Genomic DNA, 21106 nt, shown 5'->3' with positions numbered 1-21106 from the left:
CAAAATAATTTTTAGGTTTTTTTGGTGCTTGAATTTAGATATGTGTCCCAATTCAATACCATAACTTTATATATAAGAGATTTGAAAGAGGAAGAATCGAATCTAGAGCTTCATCTTAATCACTTGAGTTACAAGCCCCTTATTTTAATACCAAAACTTTAATTTGTCTCAAAATACTCAATAATTTTTTTTGTTAGCAAACTAATCTAATTGGCAAAATTCTTTGTAATTAACATGGTATAGTGATTTGAAATTTATACTTCGTCTAAGATTTAAAAGGAAAATATTGAGAGTTAGATGTGTAAATTGTTATGAAAATTTTGCACCAAGATGTAAAAGATTATTCTACTTTTTTATTTTATTTTCGGTCCGAGTTTCCAACACTTTTCTTAACAAAACGGGTGTGTGTGACCCATATTGTTGTGGGAGGACTATTTAGACTTTAGAAGCTTTTAGTTTTTTTATTCGTCGTTTCAACAGAAGAGAGAGATTGCTCAGAAGAAAGGAAAAACAAAAAAAAAGGGGAGAGAGATGGGTGGAGCCCAGGCGATGAAGAGAATCCCTCGCATCAAGTTTCCTCAGAGACATCCCAAACCCTCTGGTCTGTCGTTATAATCGTTTTCTCAACCATTGGTTTCACCTCAACATATTGATTTTACTCTCCACTAACTTTAAGGTCTATGCATGTATGTACATATGCGTTTGAATTTCTGCTGTATTTTTGTTCCAATTCTTATGGGTTCTGTTGAATTGGTCTAAGATTTGTGCGTTGCTTGTAAATTTGGGAACTTTATGATGTCTTATTTTCTCTCTGTGTTTACATTGAATCATAGATTGGATTTGTGATATCTCCAAAACGCCTAATGGTATGAACTATAGACTGATTTCAATTGGTTGCTTTTGTAACATGTTGCCATTGGTTTAAGCTTCTGGGCAACCATTTGTGTGAGCTTAATAGATTGATAGGTTTCATTTACTAAAATTAGCTGCCTCGATTTTTTTGGATGGAAATCTCTGCTTGTTGGTTTAAGTGCATAAACTATCCGGCTTGGCTGCATCATGCAAATGCTGAAAGTAAGATGTAGGCAGCGCTAAAAATATGGGAATTGATTACATTGAGAATAGGATTAACCGGAAGATGCCACTTGGGGAGGGAGCCTCAAATGTAAGTTTTGAATTTTCTGCAGGTTCCTGAATGTTTCGGCCTAAACGTTATACTTTCTGAGGTTGGTGAACTAATGCAATATAACCCCAAATCCAATCCCCACTTCTATGGGTAGTTGCTTGATCTTTAATTGATTTGGCGGTTTCATTCATACTGATGTGGTCACATGTAGGCGAAACAAGTGGGGCAATGCGTCAATTTAGATTGACCATATGAAGTCATATAACTTAGGGGAACCAACTTTTGAGTTTTCTTGTTTTGATTGCCTCATGCTTAGTCATGTAATATTCAGACTCGAAGAATCATGTAATATGGATTCATATTCTGGCCACATATGAATTATGTATAAGATTAATGCTATTTTATCAGACAGTTGGACTGTTTATGAGAACTGTTGATAAGGTGAAATCATGTTTGAATTTGCTGTCATAATTGACAGTCTAAGAACATTAAATACATACATTGTGCGTGTTGCATATCTATCGATGTAGCAAAATTGGACATGCATGATGAATCTATTGTTGATCTTCATCTTAATTGTAATCCTCATTTTCAGCTATTGTTTGAAGTTTCTTACTTGTTCTTCTCCATTGAGTCATACACATTTGTTTAGACACTATGTTGTTCTTTTGGGGTCATAGTTCGTGTTTTTTCTTAACACTTGTAATTATTTACTGGGCAGGTTCTGAATCTCGCATTCAAGCAGAACCTTTGGCTGGTGATGCTTCTCATACTTTCTTCTCCGGTTCAAAGGCCTCAACCACCACCACCTTAGGAGGAAAAGCTTCTCTTCAACCCGAACGAACACCATTGTCCAAAGAGGAGATTGAGGCCATTTTGATACGTGGAACTTTCCTTTTTGTCTCAAGAAGTTCTACACTTATGGTTTGATTCATCAAATTTTCATGCAATGAATTTTGCAGCCTTAAGTGCTTCCTCTGTCTTGTGATTTTAAACACTATTGAGGCTTAAACAAATAATCAACTGTGTAAAAAGGATAATGCTTGCCTCTTGACTGGCTATTGATGCGGCATGTATTTATTGGTATGAAGTGGCGAAAATGGCTAAAGTGGCTAATGTTGTGAAAGTGGTGGATTCCTCAGTTTCACTAATAGTTAATAAATCTATGCTAAGTCAGCAGTTGTTAGGAAATTCCTCTTCACTGTTTAAGGGACATGTATTGTTCGCCAAAAAACTATGGTATATGATGAATGGTGATTCTTTTTGATATGTGAGTTATAAATTGTGAACTAAACATTTGAGGCTTGATCAGGATGGGCGCTAGTCCAGTGAACCATCGTCATCAAAATTTTGAAAGGGCTAATGTGATAAACTTGAAATCAATTTTCTTGGCTAATGTGACAAACTTGAAATCAAATTTCTTGTCTGTCTTTTCTTTGGGCTTGCACTTATTTACTTATTTATGTTAATTGTCTTTGGGCAGTGGGGTGGCTGCATCTGATCCTGTGTGGAGATTGAAGTACAGAGGACTATGTGTTGGACAATGTTTTGACCCTTTTTAAGCACCTGGAAGCATCCAGAGTTGACTTCTTTCTATTGTTTAAAGAATAACCTACTAGCTGAAATTCATAATGATAGACAACACTTTGAACAATAAAGATGTGATATTGATTGGCATCCTTATGACATGTTTTCTCTTGTAGTCTTGTTCATGCAATTTACAATACAAGTGGTTGCCATTTAAGCTAGAAATTTCAGTACTGCACATTCCGAATTCAAATACATATGCATGTGATAGAGTTTCTAAGGGAATGACTCATTCAGAATCCTTTTGGAGAAAAGGTTCGAGGACCGCAGATTTGGGATTTTTCCCAGGAGGGCCCTTGTCTCTGCGCAGGAGCTCTCCCAGTCGGAGTGTAATTAACCTATCCCAATTCCCTCCCTCAAAAAGAACCCCAGCTTTCCCATCGGTGATTCGCTGTACAATGCCACAGTACTTGTAATAAGGGCTATTAGGGTTGTTCACAATGGCAATCATACCAGGCAGCAACAATGGCAATTCAGGTGCTTTTGGCTTCTTTGAGCTCACAAGTGCCGCAGTTGATCCAGAGTCTGCAACCAATGGCTTTTTGGGAGGTGGGTTTTTCTCAATGAACTTCTGCAACCCCTTCTCCCCACCAGGAAATCCCCCAGTAAGCCCCATAAGCTCCTTTTCAAAAGCATCTTCTTGAACGCTTTTAAGAGCACTTGCCGCAGAACTCTCTGATTTTTCTTCATCTGTTTCAGCAGCAACGGCTGCTGATACTTGTTCTTCCACATCTTTTTGTTCTTCAACATTTCTTGTAAGCTCTTGTAGCAGACCTTCTTCACCACTGCAAAGCCCTCTGCCTCCCAAGATTTCAGATAGATTGAATTTGGCACATGGCCTTAGGGAATGGATCGATGGCTGTTTGTGAATTGTGAAAGACGATTTATGAGCACGATTGGAGAGATCATTTCTTCCAAGAAAATTGGATTTGAGAAGAGGGCCTTGAAAGCTTGGGAGAGTTATGTTAGAAGCCATGTTTTACTACTGCAATCAACGGAGAGAGAGTGAGAAGAGAGAGAGAGAGAAGGAGAAGAATAAGAGAGAAATATCGACACTTTTAATGTGGCCATAAGAGACTCTTGTTGGGATATGTCCTATGATCCTATCTTCCCCATCTGTTTGATGTCTGTAGTATTATTGTCTTCATCTGTGATGTAGGCCAGCAAAACGACACGTGCCAAACACATGTACCCATAATTTCAATATACACACCTCATCACTCACAATATCCGTACTTGCTGCGTCGACTAAACATTTATTTCCTCATTACATCTCAATCATCTGTGAATAAACTAATTCGTAAATAATAATTTTTATATTTTGAAAAATCTTTAAAATTATAGAAAAATCTTAATAACCGACTATCAATTTCGGAGAAGTCTTAGGTACAACTGCACTATATGTCGAAGTGGGATTAGATGAGACGCTTATGTATCGGTCTCATTCATTTGTGAGTGTGTTGCTGTATAGGGCAGTCGAACCTAAGACTTTCTCCCAATATAGAGTGGCCAAAGGATTGGGCTCGTTGTGAGGCCCAAATAAAATTCAACGCAAAGAATTGGGCTCGTTGTGTGGCCCAAAAGTGATGGAAGTGTGCAAAATTTGGCAATGTGTTCCCTCCGGTTGGGCATGGCTGAACCTGACGTGGCAAACCAACAAGGCAACAAGTAACCCGGGAAACTGAACGAGGGTGATCTGGTCATTTCACATCAATCAGAAACCCCTTGGGTCCACCGTCCCCTCCGTCCCAAAACCCTCTCATATCAAACCGCCATTTTCCTCCGCTCTCTCTCGCCGGCAATCTGAACCGTCAGATTCCGATGAAATCGTTACCCACTCTCACCGTCGCTGGATTTCTATCTCGATTTCTTTCCAATTGTACTTTTTAATCAACAAAAATAAGTTTTTCATTTCTCAGCGGAAGTTAAACAACCATGGGGAAGAACTCTCGACAGAAGTGGACTCAGAAGCAGAGCAAGCACAGCTCAAACGACGCCGCATTAGACCACTCGGATTCAGAAGAGGAGATAGATATAGTTGACGAAGAAGTTAGCGAAGTAAAAACGAAAAAGAGCAGAAATGGTAAAGAAGAGAGCTCGGTTAGGGTTTCTAAGGATTCGCGCCCCGGTGAGAAGCGAAGACCGCGAGAGCGTGGCAATGGCGTCGAATATTCGGCTGAGGTCGAGCACACTGCTTCGAAGAGGAGAAGAGATAGTGAGAGGAAGGATGGGAAGGAGAAGGTTCCAGAAGTTCGTAGAGGAACGGAAGACACTGGTAATGTGACTGAATTCTCTGTGTGGGTGTTTTCCATTGTGCTTTGAGTTTTTGGATTTTTGAGTTTTTGCTGTTTCTGGTGATGATTGCAATGTAGTTTGAGGTTTTACTGCATCTTGATGAATTTTTTATTTTTATTTTATTCTTTTCCAACATTGCTGTTGATGATTTGTACACACATTTGAGTGCGGTCAAACTGATTGATATCATGCATCTGAAAAAGTATATATGTTTGAATTTGTAGAGATGCTTCTGAAACATGAGGTGCGAAATCCTGAGCTAAAGAAGGAGCTTGAGAAACATATTAGCAGGAGCAGGGATGGCTCTGTTGAGAAGGGAAAATATAAAGATTATGTGAGAGATGATAATGAAGATTCAGCTGAGGTCGAGTACATTGCTTTAAAGAGGAGAAAAGATATTAAGAGGATGAGGAAGGATGTGAAGGAGAAGGTTCCAGAGGTTGGACAAGGAATGGATGACACAGGTAATGTGATTGAATTCTCTTTGCGAGTGTTTACGCCATGCTTTGAATTTTTTATTTTTTATTTTAAATTTTAAATACTGTTATTGTTCCTATTAATGTTTACTGTACAATGTGAAATGTACTTTGAGGTCTTGATGCTTCTTAATAAGAATATAATTAATCTTTGAAAAGTTTCTTTTGATGATTTTTATACACATTGAGTGCACTCAACCTGATTGATATCGTGTATCTTTTTAAGTTTATATGTTTCACTTTGTAGAGAGGTATTTGAAAGATGAGGTGCGAAATCCCGAGTTAAAGGAGGAGCTTGAGAAACAAATTAGGAGGAACAGAGATGGCTCTGTTGACAAGGCAAAATATAAAGATTATGTAAGAGATGATAATGATAGTCGGCGGTCTTCAACGGGCAAGCATGCCAAGGATAGAAGATACATGGATGATGAAAATTATAAAGACAAGTATGGCGAAGATGCTGACAGAAGTTATAAGGTGAAGCACGGAGAAGACGGTGACAGAAGCTATAAGGTTAAGCACGGAGAAGACGGTGACAGAAGTTATAAGGTTAAGCACGGAGAAGACGGTGACAGAAGTTATAAGGTTAAGCACGGAGAAGACGGTGACAGAAGTTATAAGGTTGAGTATGGAGAAGATGGTGGCAGAAGTTATAGGGTTAAACATGGAGAAGATGCAGAGAGAAGTTATAAGGATAAGTATGGAGAAGATGGTGACAGAATTTATAAGGTCAAGTATGGAGAAGATGGTGATAGAAGTTATAAGTATGGAGAAGATGGTGACAGAAGTTATAAGGATAAGGATGGAGAAGATGTTGGCAGAAGTTATAAGGTAAAACATGAAGAATATGGTGACAGAAGTTATAAGGATAAGGATGGAGAAGATGCTGACAGAAGTTATAAGGTAAAGCATGGAGAAGATGGTTGTGACAGAAGTTATAAAGATAAGTATGGAGAAGATGGTGACAGAAGTTATAAGGTCAAGTATGGAAGAGATGGTGGCAGAAGTTACAAGGATGGATATGGAGAAGATGCTGACAGAGATAGGAGGCACAGGGATAGCAAGCCTAAGGAAGATGTTGATTGGAAGAAAACACACTGGGAAGACAGGCACAAGGATGAGCCTGCCTTAATAGATCACAATGGTGACAGGTCAGGTACTAAGTACACAAGGGATAAAAGTAATGCTGGTGGAATTCAATATAAGAAATCAAGATTTGATAGTCGTAATTATGACGACGGTCAAAACACTAGATACAGTGATGATAGGGGAAAGAGAGATGATGATAAAGAGGACCAAATCTACAGTAGGTGCCTAAGTACCAGGGAACATGCTGATGCAGAAAAGAAAATTACAGGCAGAGGCATGGTAAAGTCTGTTGATGATAAAGAAGATTCTCACAAATGCTGTGTTGATGCAGACTTTAATGCAAGTCGTAAAAGACAGATTAGTTTCCCTAGCTCCTATTCTCATGTTGCGAAAGACCAATGCAGGTAATTGTTTTTCTTCTTATTTTATGTTCTCATCATGTGGTAAGGACTTTTAGAGAATGCAGTCTTGTATTGTACTCATGAATGCAGCAAGTGTTGTTATGTTCAAATGAATTTTGTGTGTGCATCTTTTGTCTGCTTGCTGCAGCAAGCATTGTTTTTGCTTAGGAAAGGCATTTGTTGTTCAGTGTTGAATGGTTATGCATGTTTCAGTGCCTAGTTGTAGCGGTTTTTGGAATGAATGGTATTGTGCCAATAATTATCTGTTTCAAAAATGGACTTTGTAGACCATACTGATAAGTGACATGAAGATGAATGAGTTGTATATGGATGTCAGGCATTAATCCTCTATGATGAAGGGAAATATTGAACAATGGGACATGCTGAAACTTTTCTAATTCAGTCAAATTAGCTTGTGACTACTTTTATGTGCTCTTTACAATTTTAAGTAGTAATTTGCATATAGGGACTTGGAGTTTGTCTAGATATGTCATAACGATCTTATGGTTGCTAGTGCTTCCCTTTTTTTTCTTTTTTCTTTTTTTTTCTTTTGGTCATTTGGTTTGACAAGAAGCAATCACTGTCAAAATATTTGTGCTCTAATGAATGTCCTTGTGGACCTTCTTTAGGCACTCAAGGGAAGCAGAATTGATGTCTGGTGACTCTGAACCTCAAGAAAGGGTTAGGCATAGTCTCCATTTTAAGGAGGTTGCAGATGTTTGTGGAGTACTCAAACAGTCTTCTTTGTCTAAGCCTACCAATAGACTGATTGACAAGGATGACAGCCATTTAGGTGACTCATCCGCTGAAAGGTGCTTGAATCCTGATGCCTGTGCTTCTGCTGTGCATCTAGTTGATGATTCTAAGTTTACCACACGGTATTAAGGGGAGTTTTGATAGTAAAGAATTTGGAAAGAGGAGTGGTGTTACCAAGGACAGAGACTCGTCTGGTACTGAAGGCAAAGGAAATTTGCAGCCGCCTTCAGAGACACCTCCTACAGGTGAGTTATCCCGGGAAGATATTGATGGTTTCTCTTCTTTATCTTCTGTCAAAGCTGATCAATTGCCTAGCAACTCATGGTCCAATTTTCCTCCACCTCGCCATCGATACAAGAGAAATAATAGTTCCATTGTTGGACGAATGTATGGTAATGCCAGGAACGGTGCTCCAGTTAATGCCAGGAGTGCTGTTCCAAATCGGCCTTCTCCAGTAATGAACAGCTTCACTCATTTCCGTCATGGTCCTCCCCCTGTTGGTTTACATCCAGTTATGCATCAGTTTTCTGCTTTGCCAATGTATGGTGTCAGATCTGTGATGGATATACGCCCTTTATTTCCCCATCATATCCATGATGCTGACAGGTTCATCAGGCAAGACCATTCACTTGGGTGGCAGAATCCTATTGATGGCTCTCAGCCTCTTCCATTGTATGCGTGGGATGAAATTAACAGTGTTGCCCAGACTAATTCTCTAGCATATGGGAGGCTTGACTGGAACCATAATAGAGAACCAATTGATGGCCAGCGGTTGGAAATAAGAACAGATATGTGGAAGGGCCCACATGATGGTGTGAATCCAGAGTTGCCTTCTGTACTTCAGGCAAAGGATCCTGCAGTACGTACACAAGAGGATGAAATTTGGTTAAGAGCATCAAGTCTGCAAGTTCAAAATGAAGAGAACCAGTGTGATGATCTTGTGGACAAGAGTCAGAAGATTGAAATTGGTCAAAACAGTGATGCTTTAGCAAAGGAACCACCTAAACCATCCAACAGTATTGCTGAACAATTACCTGAACTTTCTAAGATATCCAAGGATGATGATGATTGTCTTTGGCTGGTGTATCTTTCTAAGCTTGATATTTCGGCAGAGCTTACTCATCCAGAGTTATATAATCAATGCCTAAAACTAATGGATGGAGAACAGAGTCAAAATGTTGATGAAGATTCTTTGAAGCTTCTCTATCTGGAGGTAAAATTTATAATTGGATCATGTGGTTTATCTACTATAATGTTACTTTTCGAATCATAATGGTATTTTCTTTGGTTTACAGGAGGTTGTAAAAACCCAAGTGGAGCTTTCCAAACTTGCCTCGAGTGCTTCTCTTTTTGTTTCCATAAATGATTGTGTTTTTCAGGTATGAACATGGTCAGACGTTATATAATTAGTACCAAGTTACCAACATAAAGTGATGTAGAAATTTGGACCCTTTCATGATTATGTTATAAAAATACAACAATTTTTTAAGTATTGGTATTTGGTTTTGCGATAGCCTAATATATGGGTTTAACACTTCTGATTTGTGATTATTTTGTAGAGAGCCATGTCCTTTTACAAGCAGCAGAAAGAAGAAACGAGGGCCATACCTCTCCCCTCATTATTCAACAAACAGAAGGCATCATTTTGTAGCGCAAAGAACATGGATTTTGTTCCGAATTGTGCCCGAGAGAAGCAAACAGAGCCAATTTCATCTTCCAATGGGTCCAAACCAGAGCAGTTGCTTCCTGCTTGTTCTGCCCCCTATAAGAAAGTATATGAGTTTGTTTCTGTTGTCGGTTTGGATGCTTCAAATGGCTGTATCAACAACAATTGTCCTACTATCAACCATGCGTCGCAATCTGCTCCTGGCTCACCTGGTCACCTGAGCAGAGCCGGTGACTCCGGAGGCGGTGAACATTCTGCTGGTAGCGCGGATGATTGGATGTTAGTTGATACTAGGTGTGATCATATACCATTTTCAAAAGTGCCTGATGAGGGTGTGATGGGTCACTCAATTGGGTCTGGGTCAGTGAATGTAAGTCGGATACATGCTGCTTTTGAAAGTACACATTGAAACATTTTTTACTTTTCTCCGATCAAAATTATGCCTTCTCTTTAACCTATGATTTGTGGTTGCTGCCTTTGTTTGCTTCATTCAGTCTGGTGCTCTTTTTTGTTATCACGTTTCTACGTTGCATGAATAGTCTAGGTGCCTGGATCATCAAACTGTTTAGGTTCATATTTATTTATGAAATAGGAAGCCAATCCTTTATTACAATTTAACAAATAAATATAATTTCAATTTTATTTTAAATGTTTTTAAATAACTCTAATCTTCGTAAAAATAATCATTGAGATATTTAAATCTGAGGTTTCTATGTTCATCATTTTCTCTCATATTAGTGGCGGATCGGTCAAGGGGAGAGTGAAGGCTATGCCTAGCCCCCACTCTGTCCTTGTACTTATGAAGTCCCGCATAATGGACAAATCGTAAACAATTGTGAATTGTATTATTCTGTGCTCCACTATGAACACGAAAAATTATTGGATCCGCCATGGGAGACTATTGTTATGATTGTCAACAGTCAGCAGCGCCACATGATTCAGTTGTCAATGATCAGCAATGGTTTGTGCATGTCCACCTTGGAGCTTGTTCCACGGTACAGTCAGTTCAGTCATCTACAACTCGAACGAACCCATGTTCCACCACACATAGGACAGAGCAGTAAGCCCAGTGGCTGATCCACCAATTCTCACGCCCAGTTTGATTAGTCCGCCGCTACGCAAACAATGCAAATAAGAGTAGAAAATAAGATCCAAAGGAACCATAAACTATAAGATGAGATAAAAACATGGAGGTCTTCAGAACATGGTACCCGCAAGCTGCTGAAGATTATATCATAAAGTATCTTAAGAAAGATAGAGAGACCACGAGCCTGGAGCTGGGGTCTAGGATATCTGGACTTCGGGTTTATGGAAACAAAGAAACTGGATTTTGGAAGCCTGATAACAAGTGTGTTCTAAACTTTAGCATTGAGGATACTAGGTTAGCTCTGAGGAAATTTGTGTCTTCTAACCCATCTACAGATTCAGATATCAAACCAGATTGGTCTTTTGCATCTACTGTCTATGGTGGTCCTGCTGGGATATTGGCACAATTGTTGGAACTGAAGTCATGGTCTGAGGAGCAGACCATTTTCCATTTCTGTTCTTGTTCAGTGCTGATGGTGTATGAGAAGGAGTCAATATTGCAAGGGAGGAATTCAGGTGCTGAAATCAAACTCATCGATTTCGCGCATGTCATCGAAGGCAAAGGTGTTATTGACCATAATTTTTTGGGTTGGCTCTGCTCCTGTCCTAGTGCCTGAACCAACTGTGAGAAGAACAGCATTTGTACTCATTTTGTACTAATAACATCATAGATTTTCAATTTCTCTTCTCATAATGATCCATTTCCTTACTACTAAAATAAATAGACCCAGCTCATGATTTCAGGTGCTGATGTTTTTTTTTTCATTTTTCAGAACATCTATTAATCCTAGATGTAAATGTGCCATGCTTACTCTGGCAAACTGGAAAGTTGAAAACAATTTGATGATTTAATTGCCTCCACACAATCTTGTTGCCTCCATATAGTTGAAAATATTTACACAACTCTTTTACATGCCATTGCTGGTCCCATCAGATGAAAACAGTGCTGCTAATAACTGACATCATATCTTTTTATTTGAATTAAACTAATGACAATGCTTTTGTCTGTTTAATTTTTATCCATTTCATTGTTTAAAAGCCAGTGCAGCCATTTCCTTTCCTGTAATGGCAAGGAAGACTGCAGATTTAAGAATTATTAAGGGTGGTGCTAGAGGCACCAACTTTGGGCACCACCTTGGGCACCAACTCTCTAATAGAGATGGAGCCCGCCAATACAACAGGTCCCATGCTCTATTAGAGAGTTGGTGCTCAAGGTGGTGTCCAAAGTTGGTGCCTCTAGCATTTTCCATTATATAAAGCTTATGAAAATGTCGGGGATGGAATTTGTAAGGTTTCAAGTAGGGGGTGGCAATTTCTGATACGACCCATTACATGACTCGAAACCCGCACGGAAAAAACACGACACGAACCCGCACGATTAAAAAACAGGTCATTTTCAATTTTTTTATTTTATTTCATTCAATTCACGTACTCTGATTCGGAAATATTCTTTATTCTAGAATCGGGTCGTGACATGATAAATTTTGGGAGAGAGTGAGGGAGGAAGGAGGTGAAGAGAGGGTTGGGGAGGGGGAGGGAGAGAGGAGGGAGGCGATGGAGTGGTGAATTTGGGTGGTTGATTAGTGGTTTGATGCTCTGTGGATTGGTGGGTGGGATGGAAATGGTGGATATTGTCGATGAGTGTTTTTCTTTTTTTTTTGGGTAAATACGGAGCTGTCATAAGCAAACATGGAGAGGGCCAGAACCACATACATGTGGGTGTGAAGCATCCACTAGGACAGCACAAGGAAACATAAATACTTTAATAAACAAGACAATCACAATAACTTCAGAAGGACGAAAATCCATCAGCAGGGGAGATAGCAAGGCCCCAGACAAAGAAGAAATGTGAAGAGCAAAACACCATGATCTATGTTGGTTCAGGGAGGCCATCCATCGTAAGAACACAAACCAAAGAGGGAGGGGGTTGTGTAACCCAACAAAGAGGGATTGGGTGATTTTGCCTTCTTTTTTCTTTTTTTTTTTTTTTTTTTTTTTTTTTTTTGGTTACAAGGCAGGCCGAAGCCAGAAAAGAAAAAAGCTAACAAGGCACAGCCCTACTTTGGGCTCTTCCTAGATCATCATCCAGCAACAAGCTTGAGAGGGAGACAGGAGCAGACTCATAGATATGAAGGCCCAAGGGTAACTCGTACCCCAAGTTAGCAAGGTGATCAGCTGCTCTGTTTTGCTCCCTGTAGATATGAGAGACATTGCATCTCCAATCACGGTTAAGTAACAACTTGCAGTCTTCAATCAGACAAAAAAGAGGATGAGAATGGTTACAAGCCTTAGCAATCAGAGAGACAACAGACAAAGAATCACATTCAATATCAAGGGACCTGATGCCCTTGGCCCAAGCCATTTGCAGACCTCTAAAGAGACTCCATAGCTCAGCCTCAATAATATTTCCAATCCCAATATTTGCAGAGAACCCACAGATCCATGCTCCATTAGAGTCCCTTAGCAAACCACCAGCACAAATCTTCCAAGAACCTGTTTTACAGCTGCCATCCACATTCAATTTGAAGTTGCCAAGACTAGGAAGACTCCAATGGACTTGGATGACCTCTCTAGTAGGCTTAGCATTAACCACAATATTGGCATCAAGCCATTCACTAGAGAAATGCAGAATAGTGTGATGGGGGTTGGGAGGAGGCTCATATCCAGAGTTAAAAATAGAGTTACATCTCCATTTCCAACAATGCCAAATAGAAGCAGTAAAAACAAGAGTCCAAGGAAGGTTTCCGTAGAACATAATCTTGCTCTTAAGGTTGATTCTTAGCCAATCAAAAAAGGGTAAGGAGAAAGAGTGAAGAACATCAAAAGGAACCTTTATGTAATTCCATACCTTAAGAGCAACTCTACAACCTCTGAAAACGTGATCCATAGTCTCAGGAAGGGAGAGGCATTTGTGGCAGTTAGGATCAGTTGTCATCAATCTCTTCTCCCTTTGAACATTGGTAAGGATTTTGCCATGCCCAATTAGCCAAACAAAGTTTTTTAACTTTGGAGGCAAGCATAGCTTCCAAATGAAATCCCAAGGCCAAGGCATAATATCTGCATCATCAAAGAAAGAAAGGTATGCAGATTTAACAGAAAAGGAGCCATTATTTGATAAACCCCATATGCATTTATCATTTCTTTGAGACTCAAATCCAGTATGGATAGCACAAATCCTTTGCACAATTTCATTAGGTAAGACCTGCTCAAGCGCATCAAGATTCCATCCATGGACAGACATAAAATCTCGCACTTTCCACAACAACATATCTTCAGAAAGGGGAATAGCGGAAAAATCCTCAAGCAAGCCACAACCTGCCCAGTTATCCTTCCAAAACAAGATGTCATCACCATTGCCAACCCTCCACTGTAAACCTTTAGGAAGAATCTGAGCACCAAATAAAATTCCTCTCCAAGTATTAGAATAATTAATATGAGCAGACTTATTAAAGTTCAAAATACTTTGATTCTTGAGGTATTTTCGATTCAGAATATGACTCCAGAGGCCTTGGTCTCTTTGCAAAAGCTTCCATCCAGATTTAGCGAGCAACGCTTGGTTCATCAAGTGGGTTTGTTCTTGAGTAATACTACACTTATCACATTTTATCCCACATTTCTATACCACATGATGTGGCATGTTCATGTCATATGTCACATCAATTAAATCAATGAAGTGTATTTTAATAAAAAAAAGTTTAATTAACAGTTTTTTTATAGAGATTTTCTATTTAAACCCCACACTTCTCTTAGTTCACCCAATGTTTTAAGTTCACCCCATCTTTTAATTTAAAATTTCACAATTTCTAAGAAAACCCCACTATCTTCCCAAACTACCCTTAAATATACACCAAACTGAAAAAGTAAGAAATAAAAGAGATTTTCTATTTAAACCCCACAATTTTCTTTGTTCCCAGCAAAAAAAAAACACAAATAAATAGAACCCTAAACCCGAAATTTAGTACTTTCTAGAGAAAGAGAACAACTTTACCTCTCTCCAAGAACTGTAACTGGAATTCCAACACTTGAATATTGTTGAGTTAATAATCAACAAGTCTTTCCATCAACTCCCATGCATATTTAAAGAGGTAGGCTCGTCAATTTTTTATGTCTTTAAAAGATAAGAGTAATATGGCAATAGGATGTAGGGGAGTTTGTATTTTTCTAAAACTTGATATAAAGAGTGGTGGGGTGTGTGGGGTGTGAGGTGTGTGTATAGATGTACTAGGGTTAATTATTAAGTTGGATGACCTTTTTTGTCTTTTTACACAATAATAAAACTTACAGCTTAATGATTTAAGTATTGGGGTGAACAAAAATAAGTGCGGAGTTTAAATAGAAAATCTATTTTTTTAAGTGTTCATAAATCATAAAAGAAAAAAAAAATCAAATAATTTTAATTGATATAGCTGACCACCTCATAAGCCACATAAGGTGGTATGAGAATGTGATAAGATTAACATTATTCTTTTTTCTTTTTCTTTTTAGTTTTAAAAAATCTATTTAATTTTAAAATAAATAATTTTTTATTATCAATTTTTAGGTCTATCTCGAATTCACATCACTAAAAAAAACCACTTGGGAAAGGCCAAGCGAAACTTAACAGATTGATTAACAATCCAACTAACACCGGGAGTTATTCGTAGGTTTTTCATGAGTTCAAGTATCTACGTGCAAAATTTTAATTTTTTGGTACTAATTTGAAACAACTTCCAAAGTTTAAATACTTTTATGTAGGTAACCTTTAAATTTTTATAAGTTAAAATAAGATTTTAGGATCTTCAGTGCAAAGAAAATGTCACAAGGATACCTTAAATCTAGTGAGTAACCTAATCCAATCCAATCATAGGCACCAAACGAGCATGAGACGGCTGAGTGAGAACTAATTTCATGGTATAAGAAAAGACGGATGAAATGAAAAGAGATCTAATGTGAGAAACGGTTGAGACTTGGATCTGCAAAAGGAAAGAGATCAGATGTCTAATAAACACACGTGAATAGATCTAATTCTACTGGTGTGAAGAGACTAGTCATGAACTTCCAGAAGCAACCGTACTTGCCATCAAGAAAGCATGAGTTCCGATATGGAAATTCATCAATGAAAATGAGATATGATCTGCAAAATCAGATCTTCAGATGTACAGCACTGAAACAAAGGGTATATGGATCAGACACAGAATCCAGAGGTAGAATCCTCTTGTTCTTGACCACTTTTTATATTTGTTTTCACTGGTAACTGATACCGTTGATGGAAGTCCTACCAGTGGGGGGAGTGAGAGAGGGGATGGATAAGAAGAAACCTGAAGTAGGCCTGAAAATTTTAATTGGTCTTTTTAATTAAGAAGGAATAAAAGTAATGCCAAATTTCACTTTTAGCAACACTAGATAGGCATCGGTAAAGAGGGAAATCGATGCTACTAGTAGATTAGGCATCAATTTCATAAATAACGATACTAAACAGATATAAAGACATCAGCGCACATTTTTGTTTATTTACGACGATGCCTTTATTCCCCTTTAGCATCATCTACATAAATACAGATGCCTAAAATGATTAGTTTTTATTTTATTTTTAAGAGGTTCATTTTTTGGTGATATACCTCTGATGCCTAAAGTCTGAGTCAACGCCCTAACCCAAAATTTTTACTCTCCCTCGCAAACTCTCTCTGAAACTTCAGCTCCCTCTCAAACTCTAGCCCCAATTCTTCTAACTCCCTCTCAATTTTTTCACTCCCTCTGAACCTGTACCCTAAAAATTCATCTCCTGAACAAAACTCTCCTTCAGTCCCTCTGAAACTCTCTCTTTCTTCTCTCTCCTCCATCACTGCGCCATTCCTGCTAAAACCCTCAGATGCTCAACCATTACGATTCACAATGAGAATCATTCTTCCATTCGATGATTCTGAAGCCAGCTCACACAATTTCTCAAGCTCAGACGCTCAGACGGAAGTTTAAGTCGACGATTGTGTGATTTCATCTCTCAATGAAGCATTTCCCTTTCCCCCAAAAGTTAGGGTTTTGATCACACCCCACACCTCCTCTTATGGTAAGCTTTTCTTCTCTCTTCACAACTAAAATTTAAGCTTAAACATTCTTTCTCTCAATTTTGGGAAAATCTTCAAATTTTTTGGAGTTGCAGAGCCGTAACTTTTAGAAAATGCGAGAACTGTGGAATTTTTTTATGTAATTGTTGTTGTTACATCTTCCTAAGCAAGCATCTGCTACTAATTTGTCTTGTTGGGTTGGAAAGTATAAAATTGTCTAGAGATCTAAAAAGCTACTAGTGGCTGCTTGTTGTAATATCTTTCTGTATCTTTTTCTGGTTTCGTTTCGTACTTTGTTGGTTTGTAGAGTTTCTCTGTTTTGTGTCTTTTGGGAGGGAGGCTTAGAGCTTTTTTGGTCTCAATCATTTTTGTTCCCACTTGTGTAATGCTTTTGTCCTCTCAGGTTTCCATAAACTTTTTAGAGTTAATATTCCATAAACTTTCTCTGTTTTGTGTGTTTTGTGAGGGGGGTTTATAGGTTGATTTTTTGTAGTCTGTAACTTGACGTTTTTAGAAAACCATCAGGGAAACTGAGGCAGTTGTATATGGAGTATCTGCATGTGCCACACTTTATCCTAAAATCTCTCACACTCCTAGATCTAGATATGATGCTAGCGCATTGTTTTTCTTCTTTCTTTTAAGTTCTTCCTTTTGCCTCTCTCTTGTTCTCCCAGATCTAGATCTGATGCTACGCAGCCACCATCTTCCTAGAACTCTGCTTTACTCTCAACGACTCTGCAAAGAAGTATCCAAATAATCCAATACTTGGTTGGCCACTCTCTTGACCCTCTCTGTTCTTTTGTGTTAGATGTGCAATTTTTAATGTCAGTCTTGATATTTTTTGTTCGTTGCAGGTATTGATCTCCATCACTTAGAGCACCAGCATCCCTCCACCTCTAGGTTGCTCACCCTCATTTAGGAAAAATGTGGTATTGATTTTTCTTGGTTTATTTCTCTTTCTCTCTATATTATCAAATCTTGGGGGTTAATTTTTTGGGTTTTTGCTTTGTTCATTTTGGGTTTGTAGTGGGATCATTTCTTTCTCGATATATATTCCAACAATTTTCTGGAATCATATATATTCCAACTATCTTTGCTCTAACGCTTTAATATAAAAATTTCAGGTTCTAGCACATACAATAGTATCCGTTGTCGTGGCTGCAGTAATTGATCTGCAATTGTATTTCAGGTTCTAACACTTACACCAATATGAAATTTTGGTTCTGATTTGAGATATTGGCATGGTATTTGTTAAAGCCTAATTGATGTTTGATTTTAATTATTTTTCTACAGACAGTTGGTAGGAAAGCGTTGAGATGGGTATTAGTGAGCCTTGGATTACTAAAGCATTGAAGATGGAATTTCATCTCATTGGATCGTCCCCAAGAGTAGCCTCAAGAGTAACATATAATTACTAGATAGCTTAGTTCATTTCATTATGTTTTGTTTGCATTGTAAATGTGTTTTTAAAGTATAACATTTATTGTATATTAAATTAGTCTATCTAACTATATTATAATGGATGTAGTGCAGGGTCATTGAGGTTTTTGGGAATACGGTCTTCATCGATGCTAGCTTAGTTTCTAATATGTTTAGTTTGTTATGTGTTGACAAGTGGTTTTGCTATTTTATAAGTATAATTTGTCAGTTTAGGTTTTGAATTGTTCTTTTATCTAAGATAGATCATTTATTAGTTTGGGTAGTTTGTTGGAAGTTGCAATGAAACTTAACTGTTGAAATTTCAGAAATGAGCTTCCTTTCTGTAGCGTTTTAAAAGTTCTCCTCTTCTTTCCCCCATTATTTACCAGAGTGAAGAGGGTAAAAATTTTGTTTAAGGTTTATGTCGTGGATCTTTTCCGACCTGTTTTTGTGTGTAATTTTGGCACTCTGTTTTCTATTATTATTTATATTAAAGCCCTATCACTGACAAAATATTATTTGAAAATGAATGTTTAGATGTTGGTATTTCAATATTGAGAAGATTTTTGTATCCAAAGGCACATTTGACAAAGGTAACCTCTGACCTCTGAGAAATATGCTTCTCATATGTTGACTACTCTGTTCAACCATCTAACAATCTGAGATGTTCTTGTGAAGAAAGAAGCCCACTGAAAGGAAGGCTTTGAAACTTGCAAAAAGAGTAATTCCTATTCACTTATTTTTATATTTACGTTCTTTTTTGTGTTTTTGGGTGGAAGAAGAGGGATGGAATTTTAACCTGCTTACACACATTAGTCCAACTTACAATATCGTAGGTCTGATCAGTACTTATCTCATTGTCTTTCATATGCTGACTGCAAAGGTTCACCATAATTTCTATTATTTAGGTGATTGCTTGTCTTGATGTGAGGACGAATGACAAAGGAGATCTTGTTGTAACCAAAGGCGACCAATATGATGTAAGAGAGCATACAAAAGAGAATGAGGTATTTCAATAATTCTTGACTCCTGCCTTTCCTGATTTTGGTGATTTTTTTTCACAGCAATGTGCCTCTGTTTTTTTGGTAGTTAGGTCTGTGTCAATTGAGAAAAAATGCTAGCTGTGCTTGTCCAACTCTCTACCCCATCACGTGATCATTTAATTGCTAGTTTAAATATGAAGTGGGATCCAATTAATGACTTCTTGTTATCTAATTAGATTGATTGACAAATTAGATTTTCTTCTTCACCAATATGATTTCGTAAATTTGCATATTGGTTCATTTGAAGTGACAACATATCTTATGCAAATTTAGTACCTTGCACTTTTTAAGCTTATATTCATATTTTGTGTTTACATTCTATGTGTTTTTTTTTTTTCCAATATAGAGCTAGAAGGAAAGACACGTACACCCAAATGGAATTGGATGAGGTGCGAGAAGAATTAGCAAGTCATGTCCTAGAATGGCTTTTTGATTAAGCTAAACATTCCTTCATTTTACATTGCTTTCTAGCTAGTATTTTGCTTATGCATAGACAAGTATGGATAATTTGTGGTGTAGGGCTGGTAAATTTGTGATTTGGATGTGACAAGTATGGATCATTCAAGTATTTTGCTTATATATATATAGAAAATTATGGATATATTTAAATTACTGTTGATATAATGTTTTTTTTTAATGAGTAATGGCAACACAACATGATTTGGAAATGAGGCCTTTCTTAAATACTATTACTGTAACTAAGTAAAGTGTGATGTGAAATAAGCAAAATACCTACCCTTTCCTTACATTAATAATGCCTATTGTTTATAACAACTTCAGTTTTCCAGAAATAACTGAAGTTGAAAGATAGAAACAACAGCTAGACATCCATTATCACTGATGCTTAAAACGAGAAGCAGCATCAACATTTAACCACCAGCACTATTGGAGGCTTTTCACGTCCGCAAAATAAAAAAAGCGATGATGTATAACATAATTCACAACACCATTATTTGTTTCTATGATGTTGTAATTGATAATATGCATCAGTATAGTAGATATCACTGATGCTGTTACAGCTCTTTAGCCTCCTCTCTTTTGAAAGTACTGATTCTGTTTTGGGTTTAGGAGTCGGAAGTCAACCTTTTTTTGGCACCCGGAAATCATTTAGGCATCGGAGTTTACTTGATATCCGATGTAGTAAGTGATAAACAGCGACAGAGAATATCCGTTGCCTATTACATAGGAATAGGCAACAGTCACCAATACCACGGTATTTATGTGTAATAGGCAACGGATTTTATCCGTTGCTAAAGCCCTTTTTTGGCATAGTACCTAGCTAACTCATTAAGTACTTAACTACCGTGGCATGTCCAAGTCAGCTGCCACATAAGGTAGTTTAAAAATATGGCATAAGATTGTGGTATGTCTAGCATTTTTTCACAGGATTTCACCAAAAAATATTATGATTTCACCAAAAAAATCCAAAATTTATTCTTTTTATTATTATCACAGGATTCCAAATAACAGTCAGAAGCATTTTTTCTTCATGGCATTTGCACAGTTCATGAAAGTTTACCCCAACTACCTAGTTTTCAGACCCATAAATGAATTGAACCAGAAAAAGTTGTCAACTCCCATCAAGTTAACCTTGTAGGCACAAGACTAGCATGGCAACAGATTCTACCAAGATCTTCACTTTCCAAAGTTGAAAAGAGGTCTAATTCTTCTTGCAAAGATGCCATTCGGATGTGGAACATCTGTTGTTTTTTACATTCTAACAGTCCCCTAACATGTCAGCCTTTCCGCCTCTAGAGGACCAAACACGTAGAATTAATTCAACATACATTGAAAGTTTCCAGATGCATGGATCTGAATTCAGCATCTTCAGCTCTAATAAAATAATAAGTTACATTGGTTAACTACTCTTCCTAAAGTCTAAAGCTAATAGGACGTAGACAGACTATAATTTGCATATTCTACTAATCATAATGTGAAATTGAAACCACGACTCCAAGACGCCTCCTCATTACACCGTGAGGCATAGTTACATTCACGCTTTTGGGGATGATGATCCTTTCTGGAAAGTTTGTATGGAAATTGAAGATTCCTCCTAAACTGCACTTCTTTTTCTAGCTTGCTTATCAGGGGAAAATACTATCTAATGAGCAAAGAGTTAAG

The 21106-nt window shown here is 37.7% G+C and overlaps 1 protein-coding gene, 1 long non-coding RNA gene and 3 pseudogenes across 6 annotated transcripts; 4 read left to right on the top strand and 1 right to left on the bottom strand.

Moving 5' to 3' along the window:
• The first annotated feature begins 440 nt into the window (after positions 1-440).
• On the top strand, positions 441-2809 carry LOC148294537 (uncharacterized). The gene is made up of 3 exons (XM_088253608.1): positions 441-601; positions 1848-2050; positions 2610-2809. The coding sequence occupies exons 1-3, from the start codon at positions 532-534 to the stop codon at positions 2625-2627; spliced, it is 291 nt and encodes a 96-aa protein (XP_088109734.1). The 5' UTR covers positions 441-531; the 3' UTR covers positions 2628-2809.
• Positions 2772-3805, bottom strand: LOC110758926 (NAD(P)H-quinone oxidoreductase subunit S, chloroplastic pseudogene; annotated as a pseudogene).
• A 604-nt stretch (positions 3806-4409) lies between these two features.
• Positions 4410-9885, top strand: LOC110758921 (uncharacterized; annotated as a pseudogene). The gene is made up of 6 exons (XR_015835966.1): positions 4410-4988; positions 5233-5472; positions 5732-6977; positions 7604-8943; positions 9026-9109; positions 9290-9885. The product of XR_015835966.1 is annotated as an uncharacterized LOC110758921 (transcript).
• A 103-nt stretch (positions 9886-9988) lies between these two features.
• Positions 9989-11233, top strand: LOC148294536 (inositol polyphosphate multikinase alpha pseudogene; annotated as a pseudogene).
• A 4831-nt stretch (positions 11234-16064) lies between these two features.
• Positions 16065-19597, top strand: LOC110758938 (uncharacterized). 4 transcript variants are annotated; one of them, XR_002527028.2, is made up of 9 exons: positions 16069-16525; positions 17198-17291; positions 17378-17452; positions 17648-17712; positions 17817-17923; positions 18480-18535; positions 18621-18663; positions 18851-18949; positions 19332-19597. It is a non-coding gene; the product is annotated as an uncharacterized LOC110758938 (long non-coding RNA). The 4 variants fall into 4 exon arrangements; XR_002527026.2 differs by having other exon boundaries at positions 16070-16525; positions 17821-17923; XR_002527027.2 differs by having other exon boundaries at positions 16065-16525; positions 17817-18535.
• The last annotated feature ends 1509 nt before the right edge of the window (positions 19598-21106 follow it).

Source organism: Prunus avium, chromosome 5, assembly GCF_965620075.1.
Source record: "Prunus avium chromosome 5, drPruAviu1.hap1.1, whole genome shotgun sequence".
NCBI lineage: Eukaryota > Viridiplantae > Streptophyta > Magnoliopsida > Rosales > Rosaceae > Prunus > Prunus avium.
This window is presented reverse-complemented; position numbering and strand designations above follow the sequence as displayed.

Excerpts from the sequence above, each read along its gene's own strand:
- LOC148294537 (XM_088253608.1), top strand. The coding sequence starts at position 532 with ATGGGTGGAGCCCAGGCGATGAAGAGAATCCCTCGCATCAAGTTTCCT. Across the intron at positions 602-1,847 it reads GAGACATCCCAAACCCTCTG|GTTCTGAATCTCGCATTCAA; the intron begins GTCTGTCGTTAT and ends TTTACTGGGCAG.